Source organism: Strongylocentrotus purpuratus, unplaced genomic scaffold (assembly GCF_000002235.5).
Source record: "Strongylocentrotus purpuratus isolate Spur 01 unplaced genomic scaffold, Spur_5.0 spur5_scaffold_18, whole genome shotgun sequence".
Taxonomy (NCBI): domain Eukaryota; kingdom Metazoa; phylum Echinodermata; class Echinoidea; order Camarodonta; family Strongylocentrotidae; genus Strongylocentrotus; species Strongylocentrotus purpuratus.
Window position 1 is genome coordinate 2,523,560 of NW_022145603.1, and position 24,588 is coordinate 2,548,147.

General features: G+C 37.1%; 1 protein-coding gene across 2 annotated transcripts; it reads right to left on the reverse strand.

Annotated features, from left to right (window-relative positions):
* Positions 1-2,876: 2,876 nt before the first annotated feature.
* LOC587451 (endoplasmic reticulum-Golgi intermediate compartment protein 2) lies at positions 2,877-23,641 on the reverse strand. 2 transcript variants are annotated; one of them, XM_011668706.2, is made up of 12 exons: positions 23,442-23,641; positions 18,458-18,592; positions 16,594-16,749; positions 14,623-14,740; positions 11,880-11,948; positions 11,644-11,737; positions 10,246-10,333; positions 8,352-8,450; positions 7,686-7,783; positions 5,946-6,108; positions 5,410-5,492; positions 2,877-3,200 (listed from the first exon to the last, which is right to left on the reverse strand). In XM_011668706.2, the coding sequence occupies exons 2-12, from the start codon at positions 18,561-18,563 to the stop codon at positions 3,108-3,110; spliced, it is 1,167 nt and encodes a 388-aa protein (XP_011667008.1). In that variant the 5' UTR covers positions 18,564-18,592; positions 23,442-23,641; the 3' UTR covers positions 2,877-3,107. The 2 variants fall into 2 exon arrangements, with proteins under 2 accessions (XP_011667008.1, XP_011667009.1); XM_011668707.2 differs by lacking the exon at positions 23,442-23,641 and adding an exon at positions 22,553-22,677.
* Between the last annotated feature and the right edge of the window lie 947 nt (positions 23,642-24,588).

Consider the following 24,588-nt stretch of genomic DNA (forward strand, 5'->3'; position numbering starts at 1 on the left):
CATATGTCATGTAACATCATAAAAACTCGGGGAGTAGGATTTTTACGCCACGTGTTCGTGTAGTCCCATATACATCTTTCTGTGTACAGTGTTTGTAACTTTACCAAGACTTGGCCAAATTTCTTATCATTTTGACGATTCCAGAACCTTGCAATATACACAAATTCTTATATGCTAGATGATCAACCTTTTCTGATCGATTCCACACCATTTCTTTCACAATGCAATCGCATGACCAGAACTCAACTTCAGCTTTAAAGACACATAAAAGTGGTTTCTCGAGGGGGATTTGACACCGTTTGGGTGTTTACCCAATAACATGTGTTGCATGTCAATCACCAGGATTAGCTTTCAGTTTAATGACCAACAAGCTTTATGTAATGCTCTGTCTTTTCTCCATATGGTAAAGTTCTTATCTGGCAGTTGCACCACCCGAAGACTCTCAGAGAGACGAGGGAGTATTTGTTGAGTGGACGACAGGTTTGCTGTGTGCAGACTTGTATACACTCATTAATGGTATTTCCCCCAAGTCTGGTGTCTGGCGAATTATGACCTTCTGCACATGGAAACTGCAGATCGAATCACCCACTTTAACATTGGGGGAGGGCTATGAGGAAAGAAAATAGTTTAAGGAAACACAAATAAACAAAACAAAACAAACTAAAGACAGTTAAACAAACAGACAGCCCCCATAACAAAACCATTCAACACTCAACCCTACTATAAAACTTCAACTTTTTTTTGGGGGGGGGGGGGGGGGGGGGAGGGGGGAGCGGTGGGCAATCCATGCAGTATTTTTGTCTGGGGTTTAACTATAATGCTTTACCAATGAAATATATTTACATGTACAATAAATATGCTTTTCAAAAATAAAATGTGTTTGGAAGTTGCACTGTTCTTACTCTACACCTACAATGTACATGCACTTGCAAAGTACAAGTGCGATACTAGTAAGATGATTAGAAGGAATGTTTATACCGTTTCTGATTTCGGCAATATTTACACTGTCTCATATGATCATCAATAACCAGGGGGATGTTTCACAAAGATCCTAACTTGAACTTATCTCTATGTTGGACTTAAAAATTATGGAAAGCCGTTAACATCTTTGAAAATATTTTGTAGAAGTTATTTTAAAAGGCATAAAATGTTAATTCAAATCATTCATATTTCTATTATCAAGGAGATTTCATGTTCTTGATGTGTAATTTATGAAAAGTCTAAAATACTTGAATTTTGTATTTGAATATATTTTATTTTAAGGCTACAAATGGCTCTCCATAATATTCAAGTCAAACTTAGGATCGAAACACCCCCCTGGAATACTAAAAGTTTCTTCAAATCTACTGCAAGTTTGCAGCCTATAACAAACAAAAATCAAATCTAGAAAAAAAAGACATTCAATAGAACTAAATATAACTATGAAAGACATATACACCCCTACCAAACTTATGGACTGCGTCAGAAGTGAAAAAGAAAAAGAAAAATGGAAAAGCAAATGAAAGTTGATATCAGTCAAATATTGGCAACTTGTTTCCTTCTTTCATACACTTTCCACATAGAAACATCTTGTTTATGGTGAAAATACATTTGATGCCAATTTGAAAGGAAAATCTAATTTCATGCTCTTTTAAAGGTACTATGTCCCATTTGCAGGCCAAAAAAATGAAAAAGTTAAATTCCAACTGCATTTGAAAGATAATACTAATTAAGAACTTCCCTAAAAAAGGTGGGGCTTGAAAATGTCTTCAAGTGGGAAAATAATGACTATTAGTTGTCAAATCGACTTTAGGGCTATAAAGCCCAAAAGTAATAGTCTTGATTTTCAGACAATTGCACCGAATGGTCATACGTTTTATGCTGCGCAAAGATTCAATCAGTTTAATCTTGGTCATCACAAGAAGTGGGTTATTGATGTAGACAAATGCTCATGTACCCTTTACAACTCTTTTCATGTATGTTATTACCAAAGAAGAAAAAAGCCAGTCGGTCACTCAATAGTGTCTGACAGTGAAGTCAAGCAAGTAAACGGGTTTCCTTGCATAATTTGAATATTATGACACTGCTAACGTTTTACATTTCACAGATGGGACATACATGACATATTAATAATTCCTGCAAAGTTCTACGGCATTTGAGGTTGGCTGCAAAAGGGACATAGTACCTTTAAAGCGATACTGAACTGATTAATCTTCTGCACCGTCTCATGGTCAAAGTGTCATCAGTGCGTAACCCAATACCTAATTCCCACTTCGCACACAGAGAACTTGATATGAGAACAAACACACAACTAGGGAAGCAGTGAGGTTCAGGGGGTGTTTCACAAAACTTGTCATCAGTGACAAATGACAGGTTGTGTTATAAGCTACTGAAATCCTTGCTTCTGATTGGTTATCAGCAGATTTGTCACTGATTTTTGTCATTTGTCATTGAAGAAAGGCTTTGTGAAACGGGTCCCAGGACCATACTGCTACGGCTGACCCAAGATGGGAGCTAAAATTGATTTTACGGTAGTGCTCCTTCTACAATATCGCTTTAAAAAAACCTCTTATTTGATGTAAATACATGTATAAATAACAAATTCTTTTATACCACACTAATAACCGAAACTCTGGCATCACCAGAATGCACAAATAAATAAACAAATGTCACCACGATACATGTCCCAATCACAGTGGATCTGGAAGACATAATACACTGGGGTCAATTTCACAAAACAATCCTAAATCTCACTATGAACATGACTGACAAAGAAAGCGGACAAAATATACAGTTCCTCAGGTAGACAAAGGAACATCCCTTCACTGCTGTTATGTAGAAATGTGTAGAACAGGTGTCACATGCATATTCACCTTTTTACATAATAGCAGTGAAGGGATGCTCCTTTGTCTACCTGAGGAACTGTATATTTTGTCCGCTTTCTTTGTCCGTCATTTTCATAGTGTATATTAAAGTTTGTTGACATCACATAAAAAAAGTGTGACATATAATTAACATGTGTTAATTATAATTTCAAGAAAGTGGCCCTAGATTATTAATAAGTTCAAACTGTATCCCTACAAAAAAAGGTTGGTCTAGAACACCAGGCCAGAGGATAGTCTGTCATATCAGTTAGGAGTAGATGATGATGATGATGATGCAAGTATACCCGGGGAGGAAGGAGGTTGATCGGTCTCTAAATGATGGCCAGGTAACGATTCCTACATGAACAAAAAAGAAAAACAAAATTTCATTAATTTCATGAAGTCATACAGTCATACATAGTCTTTTTCAGTCATACATGCACATTATATTTAGTCCTTGGAATTATGTTTTAAAAGGATGGTTGAGTTTTGTTGCAGAGGGCGCTACACAAAATAATTTTGGTGTGAAATAGTGAAAAATTGAGTGTCAATAATGAAAGAATATACAATTTAAATGACAAAAACATCTGTTTGATCAAATTCGGTTCAGAGACGGCTCAAAAATCCATAAATGTGACCATATCTAATATTTGTGGAGCCCCACAAATATTTAGTAATTTTGAACCAGCCGTTGACAAAAAGAGGTAGCGCCTCATACGTTTTATTACAGCCAATGCCATTATTACCTTTTTGTTGGCTTTTTCGTGTTGTTTATAATACACACAACTATCCGGCCTGTGTCTTGTTATTATTAATTAATTAATTCACGGTCACCATATTTTCTTAAAGTGAAGCTTAATTGGTACGATCGTATCTAATTTAAATTTCACACATTTTGAGGTCTAAAACGACCTCGTCGTAATTTTAGGTTCTAAAAGGGCACTATAAATGTCATAAATAAGAATAAGAGCAATAACCATGCACTTTGAGGGCATTTGCGGTATAAAACAAGAACTCAACTATCTTTTTAAGCATTCCTTGTAGTTACAGTTCAGAACTATTCAACACCGTTCTGGCTAAAAAACAATTTTTTTTTTTCTGTATAGAGCAAATGGGAGAGAACACCCACTATTTGTGTTTCATTGATTGATCCACTGGATTTTTCTCAAACTTTCCCAAATCAGATTCCCTGTGCTTTGATTGAAACCAAGTGAATATGAGGGTCGGCTTCCCCTTTAAAGCCCCACTGCACTACATATAGCTATACATATAGCGCCCTCGATATAGCAAATAATGCCTAATCAGTGACCATTGGTCCCCCATGGTCCCCTTTTTCTTATGTTAATTGAGAGCTGATTTGATGAGATAACCACCTGTCAGTGACCATGCAGGGAGGTCTAATCCCTCCTGGCCAAACTAGTGCAGAGGGGCTTTAAGATCTCTCACTGAACCTCTTCCAATTATGTTTTACAAACCTTGTGCTTTTCACCTTTTTTTAAAAGGTATGCTTTCATCTATTACTTCATTTATTTACTTGTGGATAATTAATACATTTTTCTTGCTATTCCCACTATGGTATTCTGCTGTAGAGGGTAGCACTCACTATGGGTATGTGTGGCAAAGGCCCTTCCAGGTCCCATACAAATACAATGGGTCGAGAACTGGAAAGTCTGATAGAAATGATAGTTTCAGAGCCAATAAAATACAAGCAATAGATTATGGTGGTGTCTACCGTACACACATCTTATGAAATCATGGGTGGAGTTCATGAAACCTGAACAATATTTGAGTAAATTCAGGAATTAGTTGACACTGCTGTACATTCTATATGGAAGCCGGGAGAAACCTTGTCTCATCTTCTTCCCTGGAATTTTACCTGCGCACGTGCTGACTTGCGCAGATTGGGAGGAATGTCGCCCTCTAATAATAATAATAATAATCAGTTGTTATATAGCGCTTATTACAATCACTTAGCGCTTCCAAACTTGGAGATTATAACCACGGCTTTAGCTGTGCTGCTATTACGGCGCTCCAGCATTTCAAATTCTTGCCAGGTACCCATTTATACCACCTGGGTTGAGTGTGGCAAGTGTAGATCAATGTCTTGCCCATGTCTAACATTAGGGAGTTTTCGCACGGCGACGCAAGTGCTGACTGGGGGTATCTAAATGAGCTGTGACCGTTCGTACTTACATGCGAGCCTCACTGTCACAGTTAACAAGTGCTCTGCTTGGCTGATCACGCCACCCCTTACTAGCTCGACTCCTGATGCTAATTCGGCTGAATACCGTCAAAGGTTTGGACGCTACGCAAAAATTTTTGCTCTGAGTGCGACCCCCCGCTACGATAAGCGGTGTAGAAGGCAGCATCGCCGGTTGCGAAAACTCCCTAATGCAAATTAGATTGCGACGGTAGCCAGTACGGAGACGGTCACAGCTCATTTAAATACCCTGTTGTCAGCACTTGCATCGCCGTGCGAAAACTCCCTATTATATTGGGGGTAGAGGGAATGTCGCCCTCTACTGTCTAACATTGTATTGGGGGTAGAGAGAGGAAATCGACTCACCTCTTCAGTCTTCAAGGACTTGAACTTGTTGAATCTGCAGCACACCACATCCATGATGAGACCCATCAGGCTATTGATAATACCTGTAACCAACAAACATAACATCAACTTCATGGACTCCATATATATTATTGGCTGAGATATGACCATCTGAATAAAAAGATTGCCTATGGGAACTCAGTGTTATATTGCTCTGGTTCATAACATTAGGAGCCAGAGCACTGTAACACTGAGTTCCCATAGGCAATTCATTTATTCAGATGGTCATATCTCGGCCAATACTTTACATATTTAATTAGCTTTCGACATTTGGGCATTATTTTTTATGCTCTTTTGAAAAATGAAGAAAAAATTGAGAAATTCCAAAAATCGATTTTTATGATGTCACAGCTTCGGTTCTCTATAGCTCCTTGTTGATCTCAAGAATACACTGTCTCTTTCACCTTCTTCTCAGTTTCTTGGTCACCTTGGGCAATAGTTTTAAACTTACCGTACCCCTTAAAGAAGTCCACTTTTAAAAACATGTATTTATTTACCTGATGTAGCAAATACACCACCCACAATGCCACAGAGTCTAACGAGTAGTTTCCAGAAAGGATCATAAACTTCTTCAACCGAGATGACGAGGGATGAGAGCTCATATTTAAAGAATATTCCTGTAACCCCATGACTACCAGCGCCATGGTTTATTACACGCTCCTGCAAGTAAAAGATAAAAACAATAATAATCACAAAATACAAATAATAAAAGATTCCCCATTAATTTACTCACTTCTAAATCCTAATCAAATAATTGGTTGAACTCAGTCACTTGTTATTCATTCTTTGAGACTACAACACATCATTTTTTTCTTCAAGTGTGCAAGAGTTTCTAATTCTACCCGTTATCCAAAACAGCGAGTAAAGCAATGCATTATGCATAGAGGTACATGAAGTGTGCTTATATGTTTGGGATAATACATGTATAGAGGTACAATAAATGCATCTGTTCAGATTGGCAAGCTAATATTGTGTGTGCGCTATTAAAAGTAAGCCAACAATAGCAGACAAGAAATGTAACTTGACATGTTATATGATATTGATGTTTAATGAATGTATTCATACCTGTTCAGTGACTTCATACTGATATTTAATGACTGTATTCATACCCATTCAGTGACCGCATACTGATGTGTAATGAATTTTATCATGTGTTTAGCGATGTTATATTGATGTTTAATGAATGTATTCATACCTGTTCAGTGACTTCATACTGATCTTTAATAAATGTATTCATACCCATAAAGTGACTTTATACTGATGTGTATTAAATGTAATCATACCTGTTTAGTGATGTCATATTAATGTGTAATGAATATATTCATACCCGTTCAGTGACGGCATATTCTTGTATAGTTTGTAGTCTTACCCTTTCAGTGATGGCATATTCTTGTATAATGAATGCATTCATCCCTGTTCAGTGACAGCATATTCTTGTATAATGAATGTAGTCTTACCCATTCAGTGACAGCATATTGATGAGTAATGAATGTAGTCTTACCTGTTCAGTGATGGTATATTGATGAGTAATGAATGCATTCATCCCTGTTCAGTGATGGTATATTGATGAGTAATGAATGCATTCATCCCTGTTCAGTGATGGTATATTGATGAGTAATGAATGCATTCATCCCTGTTCAGTGATGGTATATTGATGAGTAATGAATGCATTCATCCCTGTTCAGTGATGGTATATTGATGAGTAATGAATGCATTCATCCCTGTTCAGTGATGGTATATTTATATAATATTGACTGGCCTTGAGGGAGATAACACATATACATGTATTGCCTAAACTAGTCAAAGACGAGGGCAATATGGGTCTTATGAGGGCAATATATGTGGTATCTACCGAAAGTTAAGCCAATCAACATTTTAATAGTTATCCAAATCAGACATCTAGAGCAAATACATAAATCAACCATGACAATCTCAAAGAACTGAACAAACTTTGTCAACCAGCAGTGCTTGACAAAATTTGCGATACACTGTGCCTTTGGTGTGATTATTACATCACAATAGAGTGTGCGCAAAGTGCGCAAGTTTAATAGATGCGCAATGAAAACGGCGCGGTCTCTACACGCAAAGTCTATACGAGCAGGGAGACTAAGGAAAATACAAAGAATATACCCTTCCGTTCCCACTGCTAATGAAAACTAGGGCAAATACGGTTTTGTAAATGACCAGCTCAGATGTCTGATACCGGTAATAATGATGTGTAATGAATGTAGTCTTACCCTTTCAGTGACGGCATACTGATGTGTATGAGCCTTAGCTGCTCGAGTCTTCACCTTGGTTGGTACAATCTGAATAAAATACTGGTAAATTTGAAGAGCTGTAAGAAATAATAATGCACAGACATTATGAAACAGATATTGAAAATCTAGGAATGTTTCTCCTATAATTCGTCGCCCGGCTGGCAGAAGGGCGTTTGCGCGAGCGGCTCGAAAACTACTTTTCAAATTATTCGCATTTAAAGATTTGTTATATATTTAAACTGCTTTCCGTCCTGAAAATTGGTTTCAAACTTGAAATATAAATGTAATAGTAGATCACAGCCACAACTTTTTTTTGGAAATAAGTTAGTTTCATAAAAGTTTGAGGCGATTTAGTGCTAACGCCCTTCTGCAAGCCAGGCGACGAATTGAAAGATTCGTTTTGCAAAGTTGTTACTTCATCATTGCCTCTATAGTGTATTAAACATTTTCCAGTAGCTATTAGAAGTAGTTGAAATGTTTGGATGGTATGCTCTACAATTTATTAAAACAAAATATTGATATTTCAAAAACATTTTGAACAAGTGCTAATAGACTGGGCGCAGTTGAGTTGACAATCATGACTCCATCTTCCATGCAATTTTCACTTCCGCCCATTTCACCCAAAAAAAGGGATCTTTTACTTACATTCATTGGTGACCTTGAGATCTCCGTCCAAAGGATTTACTATACCAGGGACAGGTGTACCATAAGAAAAATGATCTATCCGATGAGAAAAATTATAATCTGTAAGAATGAAAGAAAAGAAAAAAAAATCAAAAATGTTTGTAACAGGACCAGCCTTGCAGGGAAGCAAGCTTATGACACATGACCTAGAGCTGCCAACCTCCAGAACAGAAAATCAGTGATCACAAGGCTCAAAATAAGTAATTTGGGGAATAAATCAGTAATTTCCTATGCGGCATTCCAAAACTGTGAGGAAGCAGGCGTGCATCATTATCTGAATTTATGGTGATTTTACTCACACACAGTTGCTAAATATTGATTTTCAGGTCATCACAACACATCAGTTTACCATGAAAAATTGGCTTCTCTTGAGAGAATACTTGATACTTTTCCTTGTTTCTCAGCGAATGTTGGATGGTTGCCATACTGCACAGCACTCGCTACGATAAATCATATTTACGCCACCCAAAAAAAAAATCCATACTGCCGTAATGATCGTTAATTTCCGTACCAATTACGTGAAATCTGCACTAGTTGGCAGCTCTGCAGGACCATGAATCAAATAAAACAGGAAATACTACTACTACTACTACTGATTGTAGCTCCTGCAAATTTTTTTTACCCCATAGCCTACATGATCTGGTTGGTTCCTGTTGAGGCTTCAGTAGTCAACGTCTTATAACTTCAAGCCTGGACTCGATACTAGACCTTACCCTAATCCTAAACCTAATCTAAACCTTAAAGATAAAGTTGAGCTGAGTTCTGGTCATTCAATTGCATTGTGAAAGAAATGGTGTGGAATCGATCAGAAAAGGTTGATCATCTAGCATATAAGTATTGGTTTGTACTGCAAAGTTCTGGAATCATGAAAATGTTAAGGAATTTGACCAAGTCTTGGTACGGTTACAAGCACTGTAGACAGAAAAAAAGTATATGGGGCTACACAAACATGTGGCATGAAACCCCGTCCCGAGTTTTATGTTGTTACATGCCATATTTAGAATATGAAAGCATTTGAAGAGCCATGCTTTTCAGGGAACATTTTGTATCTGATGTTCTTCCACACTTGCATAATAACGAGTTGAATTGAATTGATTTTGATGATGGTGACAACATATTTTACTATTTAAATGTTATAACTGACTAATTAAAACATATTGTTTTAACCTCTTCCTAGAACACAACCTTCTCTGTAACAACATCAACCGCTACTACTACCATAAGCACAGAATGAAGTTACTACTACTACTAGTACTACTAATAATAATACAAATAATAGTAAGCTAAATTTGTTGATAATATTTGTGATGGAATTGATCGTAAGAATGAGGATACATACAAGTCAGTTATTTTATACAAATGAAATGTCATGTCATGTTCTTTTGTTTATGCAACCCTCCTTTTTTTCCATCACTAACACTACAACTCATTGTGTGTACGTATAATACTACAACTCATTGTGTGTACGTATAATACTGTACTACTTGTACCAGCCAGTGCAAAACAAATTTCCTGATATGGACAATGAATCATATACATAAATACTTACTTATACGTTTATACTAACTTAAGAGTATACTCATACTTATATACTTACTTACTTATAATATACTTACATATACTGGACTTAAATTTGTACATACTTAAATACTTGGTTATCGTTCCTTAGTTTGCGTCTCTTTAGATCAAGATTCATGTAAAGTTGCTAAATTACATAAAATCAAACTAAGTTCTTCCATCGCCCGATGGCTGTGATGGTCGTCTCATATACTTAAATTGTTACATACTTTTACTTATATACTTACCTACACTTAAATACTTACTTACTTATAAATAACTATACTTATATACTTACTATTGGGGTCTATCATGAGTGCTAGATGGGCGTGGCCGCGAGGGTGAGGTATACTCTTACCAATCGTCACATGAAAGTTACCAGCAACCTGAATAAAAAGAATTCATCCATTTATCAGTCCAAAAATAGAGTTCTGATTTCCATTATCAATAAAACATATTTTGCAGTTGTGGATATGATGATCATCAAATACTATAATTAAAACAATAAATGATAGTGATGATGGTGGTGATGGTGGAGGTGACAATAATCATGATGATGATGAAACGGGTGGTGATGATAATAATGGTGGTGGTGATGATGGTGGTGGTGATGATGGTGGTGGTGACAATGATGATGCATGTGATGTTATAATAATGATAATGGTGATCGTGGTGGTGATGATGGTGGTTGTGATGATGGTGGTAGTGACAATGATGATGCATGTGATGTTATAATAATGGTGGTGGTGATGATGGTGGTGGTGACAATGATGATGCATGTGATGTTATAATAATGGTGATGGTGATCGTGGTGGTGATGATGGTGGTTGTGATGATGGTGGTAGTGACAATGATGATGCATGTGATGTTATAATAATGATAATGGTGATCATGGTGGTGATGGAGGTGGTGGTGATGATGATGAAGTGCCTTCTTCCTTTGGGCACTACTCAAATACATTTTGGAAAGCATATTATTATAGGTCCTCTACAGAGATTACACCCATACATTTTTTGAAAATTTACATTTTAGTCATTTTGTGTGTTGGAACAAAATGGGAAAGTTGTCTGCCACAACACCACTACATCACAGGAACATTACTGATTCACGGATTACGCCAATTTGAAGAACCTGTCCCATACCCATACAAATTGTTCACAACTTTCTCATTTTTTTTACGTCTGATTTCATTCAAACTGTCACCAGTCTACATCTCTGATTTTTCTGCTTTCCTCTAATGCTAACTGCTATCAAGGTTGATTTTATTTTTAAGAGATTGATTTCTGGTATGAAAAACAAAATAATTTGTGAGTTTTATCATTATTTTTGTATAAGATGGAATAATATAGTGGAAGAAATGTCCCCCGAAGAGGGTTGCTCTTCAACTCTCCTCATATTTGAAATATGACAAGTAATACCAGTAGCTGAACAGTATCACACAAACATCCATGCCATATGCGTATGTAGTCCCATACACACATTTCTATGTGCAGAACATGTAACTTTCAGTAAAATTGAGTCAATTTCTAATCATTTAGAAGATTCCAAGACCTCACAGTGTGCATAATTTCTTATTCATGTACCACATCACCAGAACAACTTGTCATTAGTTACCAATGATCAACAGCATTTACTACATTTTCTTAAAATACAATATGACTTTTTTTAAATTCATGTAGTGGTATGTATTCTATACCTTATTTGTTGTCAGAGAGCCATGTAACCTACACGCATCCAGCTTCTTGCCTGAATCTACCCTCTGTGGCTGGTTAGTTGGTTTACTACTAAACCCCGTTTGGAATAACAGATCCTGTATAGCATGTTCTTCACTTAGAGCCTTCCTTACTGTCTGTAATGTCCTGTTATAGAAGAGCAAAACAGTTCAGGTTCAAGAGATATAACATTGATTGGTTAGTTGGTTTACTACTAAACCCTGTTTGGAATAACAGATCCTGTATAGCATGTTCTTCACTTAGAGCCTTCCTTACTGTCTGTAATGTCCTGTTATAGAAGAGCAAAACAGTTCAAGTTCAAGAGATATAACAGTGATTGGTTAGTTGGTTTACTACTAAACCCTGTATGGAATAACAGATCCTGTATAGCATGTTCTTCACTCAGAGCCTTCCTTACTGTCTCTAATGTCCTGTTATAGAAGAGCAAAACAGTTCAAGTTCAAGAGATATAACATTGATTGGCTAGTTGGTTTACTACTAAACCCTGTTTGGAATAACAGATCCTGTATAGCATGTTCTTCACTTAGAGCCTTCCTTACTGTCTCTAATGTCCTGTTATAGAAGAGCAAAACAGTTCAGGTTCAAGAGATATAACATTGATTGGCTAGTTGGTTTACTACTAAACCCTGTTTGGAATAACAGATCCTGTATAGCATGTTCTTCACTTAGAGCCTTCCTTACTGTCTCTAATGTCCTGTTATAGAAGAGCAAAACAGTTCAGGTTCAAGAGATATAACATTGATTGGCTAGTTGGTTTACTACTAAACCCTGTTTGGAATAACAGATCCTGTATAGCATGTTCTTCACTCAGAGCCTTCCTTACTGTCTCTAATGTCCTGTTATAGAAGAGCAAAACAGTTCAGGTTCAAGAGATATAACATTGATTGGTTAGTTGGTTTACTACTAAACCCTGTATGGAATAACAGATCCTGTATAGCATGTTCTTCACTCAGAGCCTTCCTTACTGTCTCTAATGTCCTGTTATAGAAGAGCAAAACAGTTCAAGTTCAAGAGATATAACATTGATTGGCTAGTTGGTTTACTACTAAACCCTGTTTGGAATAACAGATCCTGTATAGCATGTTCTTCACTTAGAGCCTTCCTTACTGTCTCTAATGTCCTGTTATAGAAGAGCAAAACAGTTCAGGTTCAAGAGATATAACATTGATTGGCTAGTTGGTTTACTACTAAACCCTGTTTGGAATAACAGATCCTGTATAGCATGTTCTTCACTCAGAGCCTTCCTTACTGTCTGTAATGTCCTGTTATAGAAGAGCAAAACAGTTCAGGTTCAAGAGATATAACATTGATTGGCTAGTTGGTTTACTACTAAACCCTGTTTGGAATAACAGATCCTGTATAGCATGTTCTTTGCTTAGAGCCTCCCTAACTGCCTTGGTGTAGGAGAGCAAACTTAGACAGGGATTTTAAAACCACTAATAAGAATATTCTTTAAACATATTTGTGGCTTAAGCATTACATTTATATAATAAGAATATGCTTCAAATTCGGAATACTGAGTTAACCATTACATGTATCATTATGCAACTTAGCATTTAAAGATTAAATTAGCAGACTAAAGCGCATCCTTTAAAGGCCATCTATACTAGTGAACAGGTGGGATTAGACCCCCCTTCAAGGTCACTGACAGGTGGTTATCTCATCAAATCAGCTCTCAATTAACATAAGATAAAGAGGATCATGGGGGACCAATGGTCACCGATTAGGCATTGTGTGTTATATAGAGGGCGCAGGTATCTATAAGTAGTACAGTGGGCCTTTAATCCCCCAACCTAAAAAAAAAAAAAAGGGAATTTGCAAGTAGAACAGACTTTAGGAGCCATTAACTATGCCCCTAAAAGTTCATGAGACATGATTAACAGATAAGGTGTATATAGGGCAAAGCAAGTTTTGAATCAAGACCTTCAATCAACTGAAGTTCACAAACTATGTTATTATCTATATTAACCGTGCAATTTAGTATTTGAATATGGAATATTTTGTTAATGAATTATCCACAAGAACATTACATTACTGTGAACTATGGATGACCAGGGTGCCAAGTTAGTCCTACAGATCAATACAGTGTGATTAATAACCTTAATAATCTTCCTGAGATGAAAAGAGGTATTTTTGAAAATGTTCATATTTTGGCAAAAATGAGGGGTTAACCCCTTGCTTTTTTTTCTCAAAAAGTACCTTTTTCAACATTTCATGAAATGATCTACAATACCATATTTTGGATGAATAGAGGTCACAGACACCTTCCTCAGATAAAACGTCGTCTTTTTGAAAATGTTCATATTTTGGCAAAAATGAGGGGCTAACCCCTAGCCTTTTTTTCTCAATATTTCATGAAATGATCTACAATACCATATTTTGGATGAATAGAGATCACAGACATCTTCCTGAGATGAAAAGAGGTCTTTTTAAAAATGTTCATATTTTGGCAAAAATGAGGGGTAAACCCCTTGCCCTTTTTTCTCAAAAATTACCTTTTTTCAACATGTCATGAAATTATCTACAATACCATATTTTGGATGAATAGAGGTCACAGATTTCTTCCTCAGATAAAAAGAGGTCTTTTTGAAAATGTTCATATTTTGGCAAAAATGAGGGGCTCTTCCCTTGCCTTTTTTCTCAACATTTCATGAAATGATCTACAATACCATAGTTTATACTAAACTTACCTACATTTTCTAATAAACAGAACGCTAAATGTTCAAATTTTCACCTGAAATGGTATTAGATGCAGTTTTCAATCATTTTTGGAATGTAATTATGTTTGTGACGATGTACATGTTCATTTGATATTATTGTATTATGTATTTCTTCTGGTATTATGTATATATGTACAATGACTGTAAACCAGTGAAAAAAGAATTTCCTGAAAGGGACAATAAATTTCAATTCAATTCAATTCAATCTGTGCAAGTTCTTACTTGTGCCAGGATCTTTGTTGTGGAGTCATCTCAAAAGACGTTGGTTCCTCTTTCAGTTTTCCGCTGAATTTAAACATAGCAGAATCTCCGGCAGAATCTAACACATCTGCTCCTATATCTATCAAGAAAAACACACAAGAGCATAACATTGAAAGCTGCCTATTCATATTACTTTAAAGATAAAGACCAGTTCTGGTCATGCGATTGCATTGTGAAAGAAAAGTTGTGGAATCGATCAGAAAAGGTTGATCATCTAGCATATAAGTATTGGTATGTACTGCAAGGTTCTGGAATCATCACAATGATAAGAAATTTGGCCCAGTCTTGGGAAAGTTACAAGCACTGTACACAGAAAAAAGTATGGGACTACGCACAAGTGCGTTATATCTATCAGGTCCAAATAGATATAATAATTTACCAAATATATCAATTAGTAGGCGGTTTCTCGGCAAAATTTGTATGATCACGTATTAGTCAAAACATAATCTTTCACATGATTGGTAATAAGAGCTTCCATTTCATTTTTTGAGAGGGGGGCGTTTCAAAAACTGGTCTTTACCTTTAAAGTAACCTGCATTATCGTACATGTATTTGATTCAACCTTCTAAGAAATATGCCAATGCATACTTTTAAACTCTGAAATTGCTCTGGTTTTGTCAATTTGTTTGAGGTGGTTAACCATCCAAAAGTAAATGGGACTTTAAAGGGACCGGGCATCTCTAATAGTTTGTGTAGCTAGTTTATATGACAATAACTCAGAAAAGCTTTGTGCAGCACTCTATGGATAAATGGTTACAGGGAGTGGAGAATGTGCATACATTGTGTGCGGGTAAGCCTGAGTCCGATGACCGGGGTAGTAATATATGATTGCAGGGCCCTCAGGGAGAACAGTATGAATACTGATGAGGCTATACCCTGGGTAAACAAGACATATTATTATTATTATTATTATTATTATAGAGAAAACAAAATAGATCATAAAAATCCAAGTATGACTTGGGTTGCATGTGCACTTTTTTTTACATGCATACTATACAATGTATGTGTGTACAGGTTTGTTGAGTAGTCAATTTATAGTCATTTTTACATTCACTTAGTGAGTATTTCTTCTACCAGGTATTTAGAGCCAGAAGGGCATTAACTCATGTACTTTAATAGAGAGTTGATGCCTTTCTGGCTATGAACAGATGATTTATAATACCCTCATTTTGCCTTTTGCAGAGCTACCAAGTGTCACGCATTATGTGTGACGTCACGCATTTCGAGGGTCTGAAAACGCTCTCACGCACGATGCAGGCGCGATTTTGAAAAAACGCTATACGCTATGGTACATATACATAAGTTAGACCCTCGCCGATGCGCGGAGTCAAGAAAATGTCACGCATAGCTGATCTTTGAACTTGGGGTCTCTGCTTTGGTATAGAATACTGCAAGCTGATATTATAGTATTGGAACCCAAACCATTCATGAGGGGAAATTATTTGTGGGTAATTGGCCCCTTTAAAGGGAGGGTATTCTACTGACACTACTTCAGATTTATGTATTGTGCCATCTACATCTACAGAATATCCCAATGTGTTGACAACCATATCCCACAATGCATCACACAACGCCCACAATGCATCACACAACGCACACATTGTGATGCGTAGACGTAAGAACCAGAACTCGCTCAACGTACGACTTCACTGAAATTGAAAATACATTACAACAGTGGTACTAGCGCTGATGGTAAAATACCTTGCTATTAAAAGCTAATAGTGATATTCTTTAAAGACTATCAATACTACTGGGCCAGAAAGGATTAGACCACACAGCGAGGTCACTGACAGGTGGCTATCTCATTAACTCAGCTCTCAACTAACATAAGAAAAAGAGGATCATGGGGGACCAACAGGCACCGATTGGGGAAGTTTTCTATATAGAGGGTGCAAGTAGCTACAAGTAGTGCAGTGGGCCTTTAATACTTACAATCACATTTCATTGCCACAGTAATGTCGATGTTGATCTGTAATTTAGTGTTGAAGTCTGTATCCACATCATAACCATACTTCATCCTGGAGTCCAGGTAATACATGAACTCTGAGATCACCAGACCGGCTATCACGATGAACGTTACGATAGATACTGCAATAAACACAAATGAATGGTAAAATATGAACAGTACACATACTGCAATAATAGGAAATTAATGAAGAATGGTAAGATTTAAATTTAAATTTTGTAAAATATGATCACTACATGACCTACAAGCATATGATTACAGTGTAAAATGAATCGTAAAATATTTCAAATAAATACTAAAATACACTGCCTAAGTATTTGATTGAGAAAACATGGATTATAACATAGAATTTAAAGCTACATTTAATTTTTTAAATTTTTTAATGAGACCATAGAATATATATCTTATGGTAAACTTCTGGATTTATCAGAATGGAATAAAAAGTACATTGTAGCGTGATGTAACAATATTTAGATATTCCAAGAAAATGCTGCATAAACATTGCAGATTATTATTCTTATTATTATTATTATTATTAGGCATTTAGCTACGCTATTCATAGTACTATATCACAGTGCTTACAATAATATGCAATATAACAATATAACAACAAATCTTAACATAACATTGAAAAAACAAGCGAATCAAGTAGGAAATAAGTAGGTTTTAAGGAGTTTCTTAAAAACATCCACTGATGGAGCAGCTTTTATACTGGAGGGAAGTTTATTCCACTCCTTAGCTGCTGCAACAGTGAATGTGCGCTCTCCTGTCTTACTACGAGCCACATGAAATGTCAATCGAAATGGGTCTGCAGATCATCTAGCAAATATTATTGAATTATGTCCTGCTTAGACTGATGTTGGTGTTCCTATGGAGCACAAGTGCAGTAGTGAATTAACAATAGTCCCACACACATTAAAGGTACTATGTCCCTTTTGCAGCCAACCTCAAATTCTGTAGAACTTTGCAGGAATCATGAATATGTCATGTATGTCCTATCTGTGAAATTTAAATGTTAGCAGTGTCCTAATATTCAAATAATGCAAGGAAACCTGTTTACTTGCTAGACTTCACTGTCAGACACTATTGAGTGACTGACTGGCTTTTTTCTTCTTTGGTAATAACATACATGAAAAGAGTTGTAAAGGGTACATGAGCATTTGTCTACATCAATAACCCACTTCTTGTGATGGCCAAGATTAAAATGATTGAATCTTTGCGCAGCATAAAACGTATGACCATTGGGTACAATTGTCTGAAAATCAAGACTATTACTTTTGGGCTCTATAGCCCTAAAGTTGATTTGGCAACTAATAGTCGCTATTTTCCCACTTGAAGACATTTTTAAGCCCTATCTTTTTTAGGGAAGTTCTAAGTTAGTATTATCTTTCAAATGCAGTTGGAATTTAACTTTTTCATTTTTTGGGCCGGCAAATGGGACATGTAGTACCTTTAAAGGCATCGTTTAACAATGTTAAATCTGAGATGCACGGTCCTACGTGTTATCAGTGTCTGTGATATGGTGTTATATTGAAGCCCAAACGAAATTGCGCTTCAAAATGATCAAGAAGTGCCTCAAAAAGTAAAAAACCTTTGAGTGACCGGTTTTACCATACTCGTTTTCCCCAATAGACTGTAGACTGTATGAAAACCGCTTGGCAAACGCAAAATTTGATAATCAGACTGGCGATCGGCTTGTAAAAGTCACGGGGTTCCCGACTGACCTAAAGGTTTATAATTATCATTGCAGCATGAACTAAATCAAGGATATTTTCAAAGGATCTAAGACAAAATTACTGGATCCCTTTAAGGCCTTATGATAGATATTACCTGTTCCTCCAGTAGATGTAGTCTTGACATAATCTTCTGGAATCTTAGGGAAGGCATCCAATTCCTTTACAACCTTCAATGTCTCCTTCCTATTTAGTCTCCTCATCTTCCTCTACCAAACAATGATCACAGTATCTGAAACACACAAAGAACATGTAACAGTTTCGCAATCAATTGCAAAATGACAATGACCACTCAGGATCATCGTTGCATGCATATATTATTCAAAAGCCTGACCATTAACCAATCAGAAATTCGTTTTAAGTTTGGTATTGATCGCAAATCGTTGCGCAATGGGAACTAGGGGAGTGAACACAAAGACCTCAGTGTGAGTCAAAAAAAAGTTTACACCTAGAAAATTGCTAATTATTAAAAAAAATATCTATGAACAGTAAATTATTATATGAAAGAGTGTTTTATCCCAAATCATTCGGTATAATTTTTGTGTGGTATGTGTTCGCGCTTGGATGAAAGGGAGACATTTTTTGCGAGAGTGTAAAAATCGACTAGCGCCAAAGTTATTTACATGTAGAGTCTATGTGATGTTTGAATAACAAAATTGGGAATTAGGTATTAAAGATAAACTTGAGTTCTGGTCATGCGATTAAATTGTTAAAGAAAAGGTGTGGAATGCATCAGAAAAAGTTGATCATGTAGCATGTAAGTATTGGTGTGTACTGCAAGGTTCTGGAGTCATTAAATTCATATCAAATTTGGCTCAGTCTTGGTAAAGTAACAAACACACTACACAGAAAGATGTATATGGGACAACACAAATGGTGTCGGGGCTAGTACTACTTGATTTCCTTATCTTTCTATGCTCATTACTCAGCCAGTATACATTTTCTTCCAAAATTGTTTGGCACATGACATTTATTTGTAATCTTGAACATTCAGTGTAAGTTTCGTTAGATTCTGTGAGAATTGATTTTCTTTTTTTAACCAGAACTAAAGTTTATCTTTAATTTGGTACAAATAACAAATAACATTCCTAACAAAATTAATCATGCCACACATATCAAACATCGAATATCAAATATCAACGAACATTTGTGCATGTGTGTGTGACTTTGCTTCTGCAAAAAGCATAGTCTATGCAATGCATTTCATTTGATACATCCAATTCATTCTCTCACTCTGCTATTAAATCCCATCATAATACAAGCTCGGACCTCTGCATATATGAAATCTTCTTCAAAAAAGTGTTATTATCTATTCCACTTGACTGTCTTCAGACTGTGACTATCGTCAGCCATCTTGAATCAAAGTAATGAATATTCATGACAAATTTTTTGAGTCTCCACCCCTTGGCCTCATTCATAGACGTGCGCGTTTGAGTTCCACGACGCTACGCCCGGAGGCCATCCATCCTCATATCGTATTTGAATATTCATAAGCCACCATTTTTATTTCTGTCAGTGAGAATGCTTGCTGTGGATCATCAAGAAGCAGCCAAAAGTTTGGTAGGTCTACAGTATAGCCTAGACCCTACGTCCTTTTGTTTTTTCCTTCATATATTATTAGGGCCGGTCTAGCACCGTCTAGTTGAGTGTTTGACTATATGTAACAGTCATGATATCTAGAAAACTACTGCAATTAAGGTGAAATGCTGCATTTCTGCTCAAGTACATTTGTCAGCACGTTTGTGGGAGGGGCCTAAGCCCTAACGACTAAAATCTAGATGTAGACTAGCCGCGATCTTCCCCACACAGCCTAGATATACTTCGGTCATACCGGCCGTCTGTGTAGACCCTAGAGTAGTAGATCTATGGGGAATGTCGACAAAAGTCAGTTTTTATTAAAGAATGATGCATACCAGATGGTTCTTTCTGTCTAGTATTAGTATCAAGGAATATTGGAATACTGTATAAGTTAAACAAAATTCTTTCTGAAAGATCTATGATTATATTATACAATTCTCTAATATTATCACATGTGATATATTGTAATATTGTATGGGGTAATTGTAGTTTAACAAGAATTAATTCCTTATTTTTGCTTCAAAAGAGAGCGATTCGCATAATCACTAACTCACATTATATATCACACACGGAACCTTTATTTCAGCGTTTAAAAACATTAAAAATACAAGATATCCACATTTTTCAGACATGCATTTTTATGTATAAATATTCTCATAATCAACTACCATCCCTATTTCACAATATTTACAGTTTAAACTCAAACATTCACACATACCCCACCCGTTGTTCAACAAATTATCACTTAGAAAATCCTAAAATACTTTTAGCACAAAAACCAGTAAGACATCATGGACCAGATGTTTGGAACTCCTTACCAAATTCAATAAGGCATTGTTCATCTCTCTATTCTTTTAAAGCATCTCTCAAAAAAACTCTTATATCGAAGTATCTACTTAACTGATTTCAACATGCAGTAGGCAATTGTCAAATTTTGGTCACATTGCAAATTTTGTTTCCTATTTCGTATTCTTAGTTTCCTTTATTGTAAAGGCTATGTTTCCACTCCTCTATACCAGAGCTACGTGCACTTCCATGTATATTCGTTACAAACACATACAACCACGCACACGCTCGCGTACACATGCACACACGCACACACACAATATATATATATATATATATATATACATTTGCACAACACCCTCACCAACTCATACACAAAGATCGTTTAAACACTTTTTCATTTTAAGGTTTACCTTAAGATTTTTTTGTTTTTGTTTTTTTGAGGCCGCCATCCTTGTCAAGCTTTGCTTATGATTGCGGTCTCCTGCACTTTTCCAACAGAATAGTTTGGTTAATACTTTAAATTTATGATTATATGTTATGGAAATATTAAGTTTCGTTATTATATGATTATATTATGTAAAAAAACATTTTGACATGAAGAAATTATTGTTTATTTAGAGTAAAGGAGCCCGTTTTCGGCCATTTTAAGACAAAATCCTATTTTTAGGACTCTTTATTTCCTATTTATTATCATTTCTTGTTCAAATCATGAAGCAAATATTAATATTATCTAAACAAAAAAAGAATCCCAGAAAAAAATCACGAATTGCCATGACAATATTCATTTCAATTTTCACTGTTTTGGAGCCAGTTATCGGCCGAGCGTTTCAGTTTACGGCCGCATGTACAAAGTCAATAGGAAGCGCTCGCGCGCCGTGCGTTTCCGCGCTGACGTACAGCACAAGCGGGCGGAGCAGGTATCCCACGCCGGAGCTCCCTGGTGCTCGCCTGGCCGAAGACAGGCACAGCGGTGATCGGAAGTTGGAATCTGAATTAGACAGAGATATCGTGTGTGCGTCGCGGTGTGCGGCTGCATTGATTTAATACATGCGATGACATACTTTTGAGCTTGCGACTAGCACAAAATCGGGCTCTAAATCTGAAAAATACTTGAAATAAAGCTCATTTTATGGTACCCATATTTCTTACAGACACGCGTAAGATACTTGATTTTTGAGATTTGGGTAGCGGGACCGGCGATTACATCGCTAAAATGTGATATTTTAGGATATATTTTCCATTGCAAATGTGGTTCTTCAGTGACACTGGCATGGTATGGTATGAGTGGGATATGTGTTATGCTATTATGCGATGTATTTTAGAGTGTTTTACCTTGCATCCAACCAATCGGCCGAAAACTGGAGCTGGCCGATTACCGGCTCCTTTACTCTATGTTGTATTTATATACCTTACATTTATATGTTCTTTGTTATTCAGTTATCTTTTACATGGAAAAAATGCAGAAATAAAATTTAAAAAAAAAAAATCAAAAGTAGAACTCCCGGAAGCTCCGACGCCGACGCCGATGCCGAAGGCGTCGGAGGGGAGCTTCCCGGAGTTAGTATTAGTATAGACCGAAAGCTTCAGTCTCTATATCGTCGGTTGTTCCACTGAGACTACGTCTGGCTCCACTAGACCTCTGGATATAGAGACTGAACGGTCGCCTATGCCATCGTATGTTGAAGATACAGTCTACGGGTATACGATAAGACGATACTGCCCTGACGCTAAGTTGAATCCTTTTTTTGTAAGAATCGCATGCACTATCATATAAATTCGCATTTAAAATTAAACCACACATGATAAACATTAAGAAAATATGTACCTTGGACCTCTGCATATGAAATCTTCTTCAAAAAAGTGTTATCTCTTCCACTTGACTGTCTTCAGACGTCAGCCATCTTGAATCAAAGTAATGAATATTCATGCCAAAATTTTTTAGTCTCCACCCCATTCAATTGACCTCATTCATAGACGTGCGCGTATGTGCACGTACATGTACATCACGCTGCTGCTACTCACGTTTGAGTTCTCATGTTGTCTGCTTCAAGTGCACGCGCTATCCTCGACGTGACGCGCGGAGGAGCTAGCCAAGGCGAGGTCATTGAATATTCATTAGCCACCATTTTGATTTTTGTCGGTCAATGCTTGACGTGAGTTATCGATAAGGAGCCAAAAGCTCGGTAAGTCCTTTTTATTTCATTTCTATTATCGTGGGGAAGGGGGGTAAAAAGGGAACTTTTAGGGACTGACAATTGCCTAGAAAATTACTGCAATTGAAGATAAATGATGTCTAGTCTATTTCCCCTTAAGTTTGTCATCAGGTCATGTTTGTGGGAGGGGCCTAACGCCTAACGGCTAAAATCTAGCCGTGATATCTTCAACATACGATGGCATAGGATAGGCGATCGTTCAGTCTCTATATCCGGAGGTCTAGTGGAGCCAGACGTAGCTCAGTGGAACAACCGACGATATAGAGACTGAAGCTTTCGGTCTAGTATTATTAGTATAGCTGGCAATGCGGCAATGCCACTGGTAGGCCTATTGGCCTAGGCCTACTGGTCGGGGACAGCAGGGCGAGGACGAGTGAGCTAGTCATGACGTGAGTGAGGGAGACCTAAACTAGTTTCGTCTAACACTTGCATTCAGTACAGCTACTACAGGGTAGAGACTAGACTTTTCTAGATCTATCTATACTTTAATATTAAACTTACATCGCAAATGTAGATCTAGATCCAGTGATTCCTTCCAGAAGCTAGACCTTCAACTTGCTCGCAACTAATAATTCAAGATAGATATCATATCCACGTAGGCCTCCTACGCACGTACTATGGTACTATACACTATAGCATACGTGTTTACACGACTGAACACTGGACTGCCGCGCGCCAGCCAGCACCATGCATTCGATTATGCGTGGATGAGGAAGCCAGCGCGCGCCCATCAGTGTTCAGTGGTTTGTGCCCATGTTTTTGTGTGTGTGCGTGTGGCCGAGGGAGGGAGTGGGATATGGTTGTTGTTGTTGTTGTGTTTTGAGTTATTGGCGATTAGTCAGTGATTTGACTATTGTCGCCAAATTACTTTACGCCAAATTACTTTACTTTATGGGGTGGAGGTAAAGTGTCCCCAAAACGTCCAGGCGAAAACGAAAAGGAAATTATGCATGTCACAAACATTTCCAATGAAAAAAGATAAACTACAAAAAAAAAACGCAGGAGACTGCCATCATGAGCGGTATAAGCTTGAAATCGACGGCGGCCTCTGGAGCATAACTCTTAAATGATATAATTGTACACGCGAAATGATCAAATGGTGCACACAGGCGCGTACGCAGGCGGGCGGGGGAGGGGGGGGGGGGGGGGGGGGGGGTGTTTGGGGTTAAAGCCCCCCCCCCTTTCATTTTTTTTAATGTGTGTTTTTTGGAGGAAACTCCCCCCCCCTTTGTTTTTTGTTTTTTAATTAAAAAAAAAAAATATAATTATCAGCCAATGGCCGACCTATAAAAATGGTGACCTTATTCCCCCCCCCCCCCTAAACGGAGCAAAATGTCAATTTTTCAATTTTCGAGACAAAAAAAAAATTGTCCTCTTACCCCTCCCTCCTCCCCCCCCCCCTCTTATTCAGCGGTTGGCTGAGTCGTTGGGATTAAAAAAAAAATTGTCCCCTAACCCCCCCCCCCTCTATTATTCAGCGGCTGGCTGAGTCGTTGCGAAATTTTCGGCCCGATTTAAAAATGTAAACCCCCCCCCTCCCCTCTTAAACAAAAATGCGTACGCTACTGGGTGCACAGTGAAACTAAAACTTGGCGTGCAATTAAGTGCGGAGAGTAATTAACAGACTCTAGATTTCATTTTTTTCTTC

Bases quoted from the DNA above. Each gene is read 5' to 3' on its own strand.
- LOC587451 (XM_011668706.2), bottom strand. From the start codon at position 18,563: ATGAGGAGACTAAATAGGAAGGAGACATTGAAGGTTGTAAAGGAATTG. The intron at 16,750-18,457 runs GTAATATCTATC...TGTTTATTGCAG, and splicing joins TACATCTACTGGAGGAACAG to TATCTATCGTAACGTTCATC. The intron at 10,334-11,643 runs GTATAGAATACA...CTTTTTATTCAG, and splicing joins GCTCTCTGACAACAAATAAG to GTTGCTGGTAACTTTCATGT.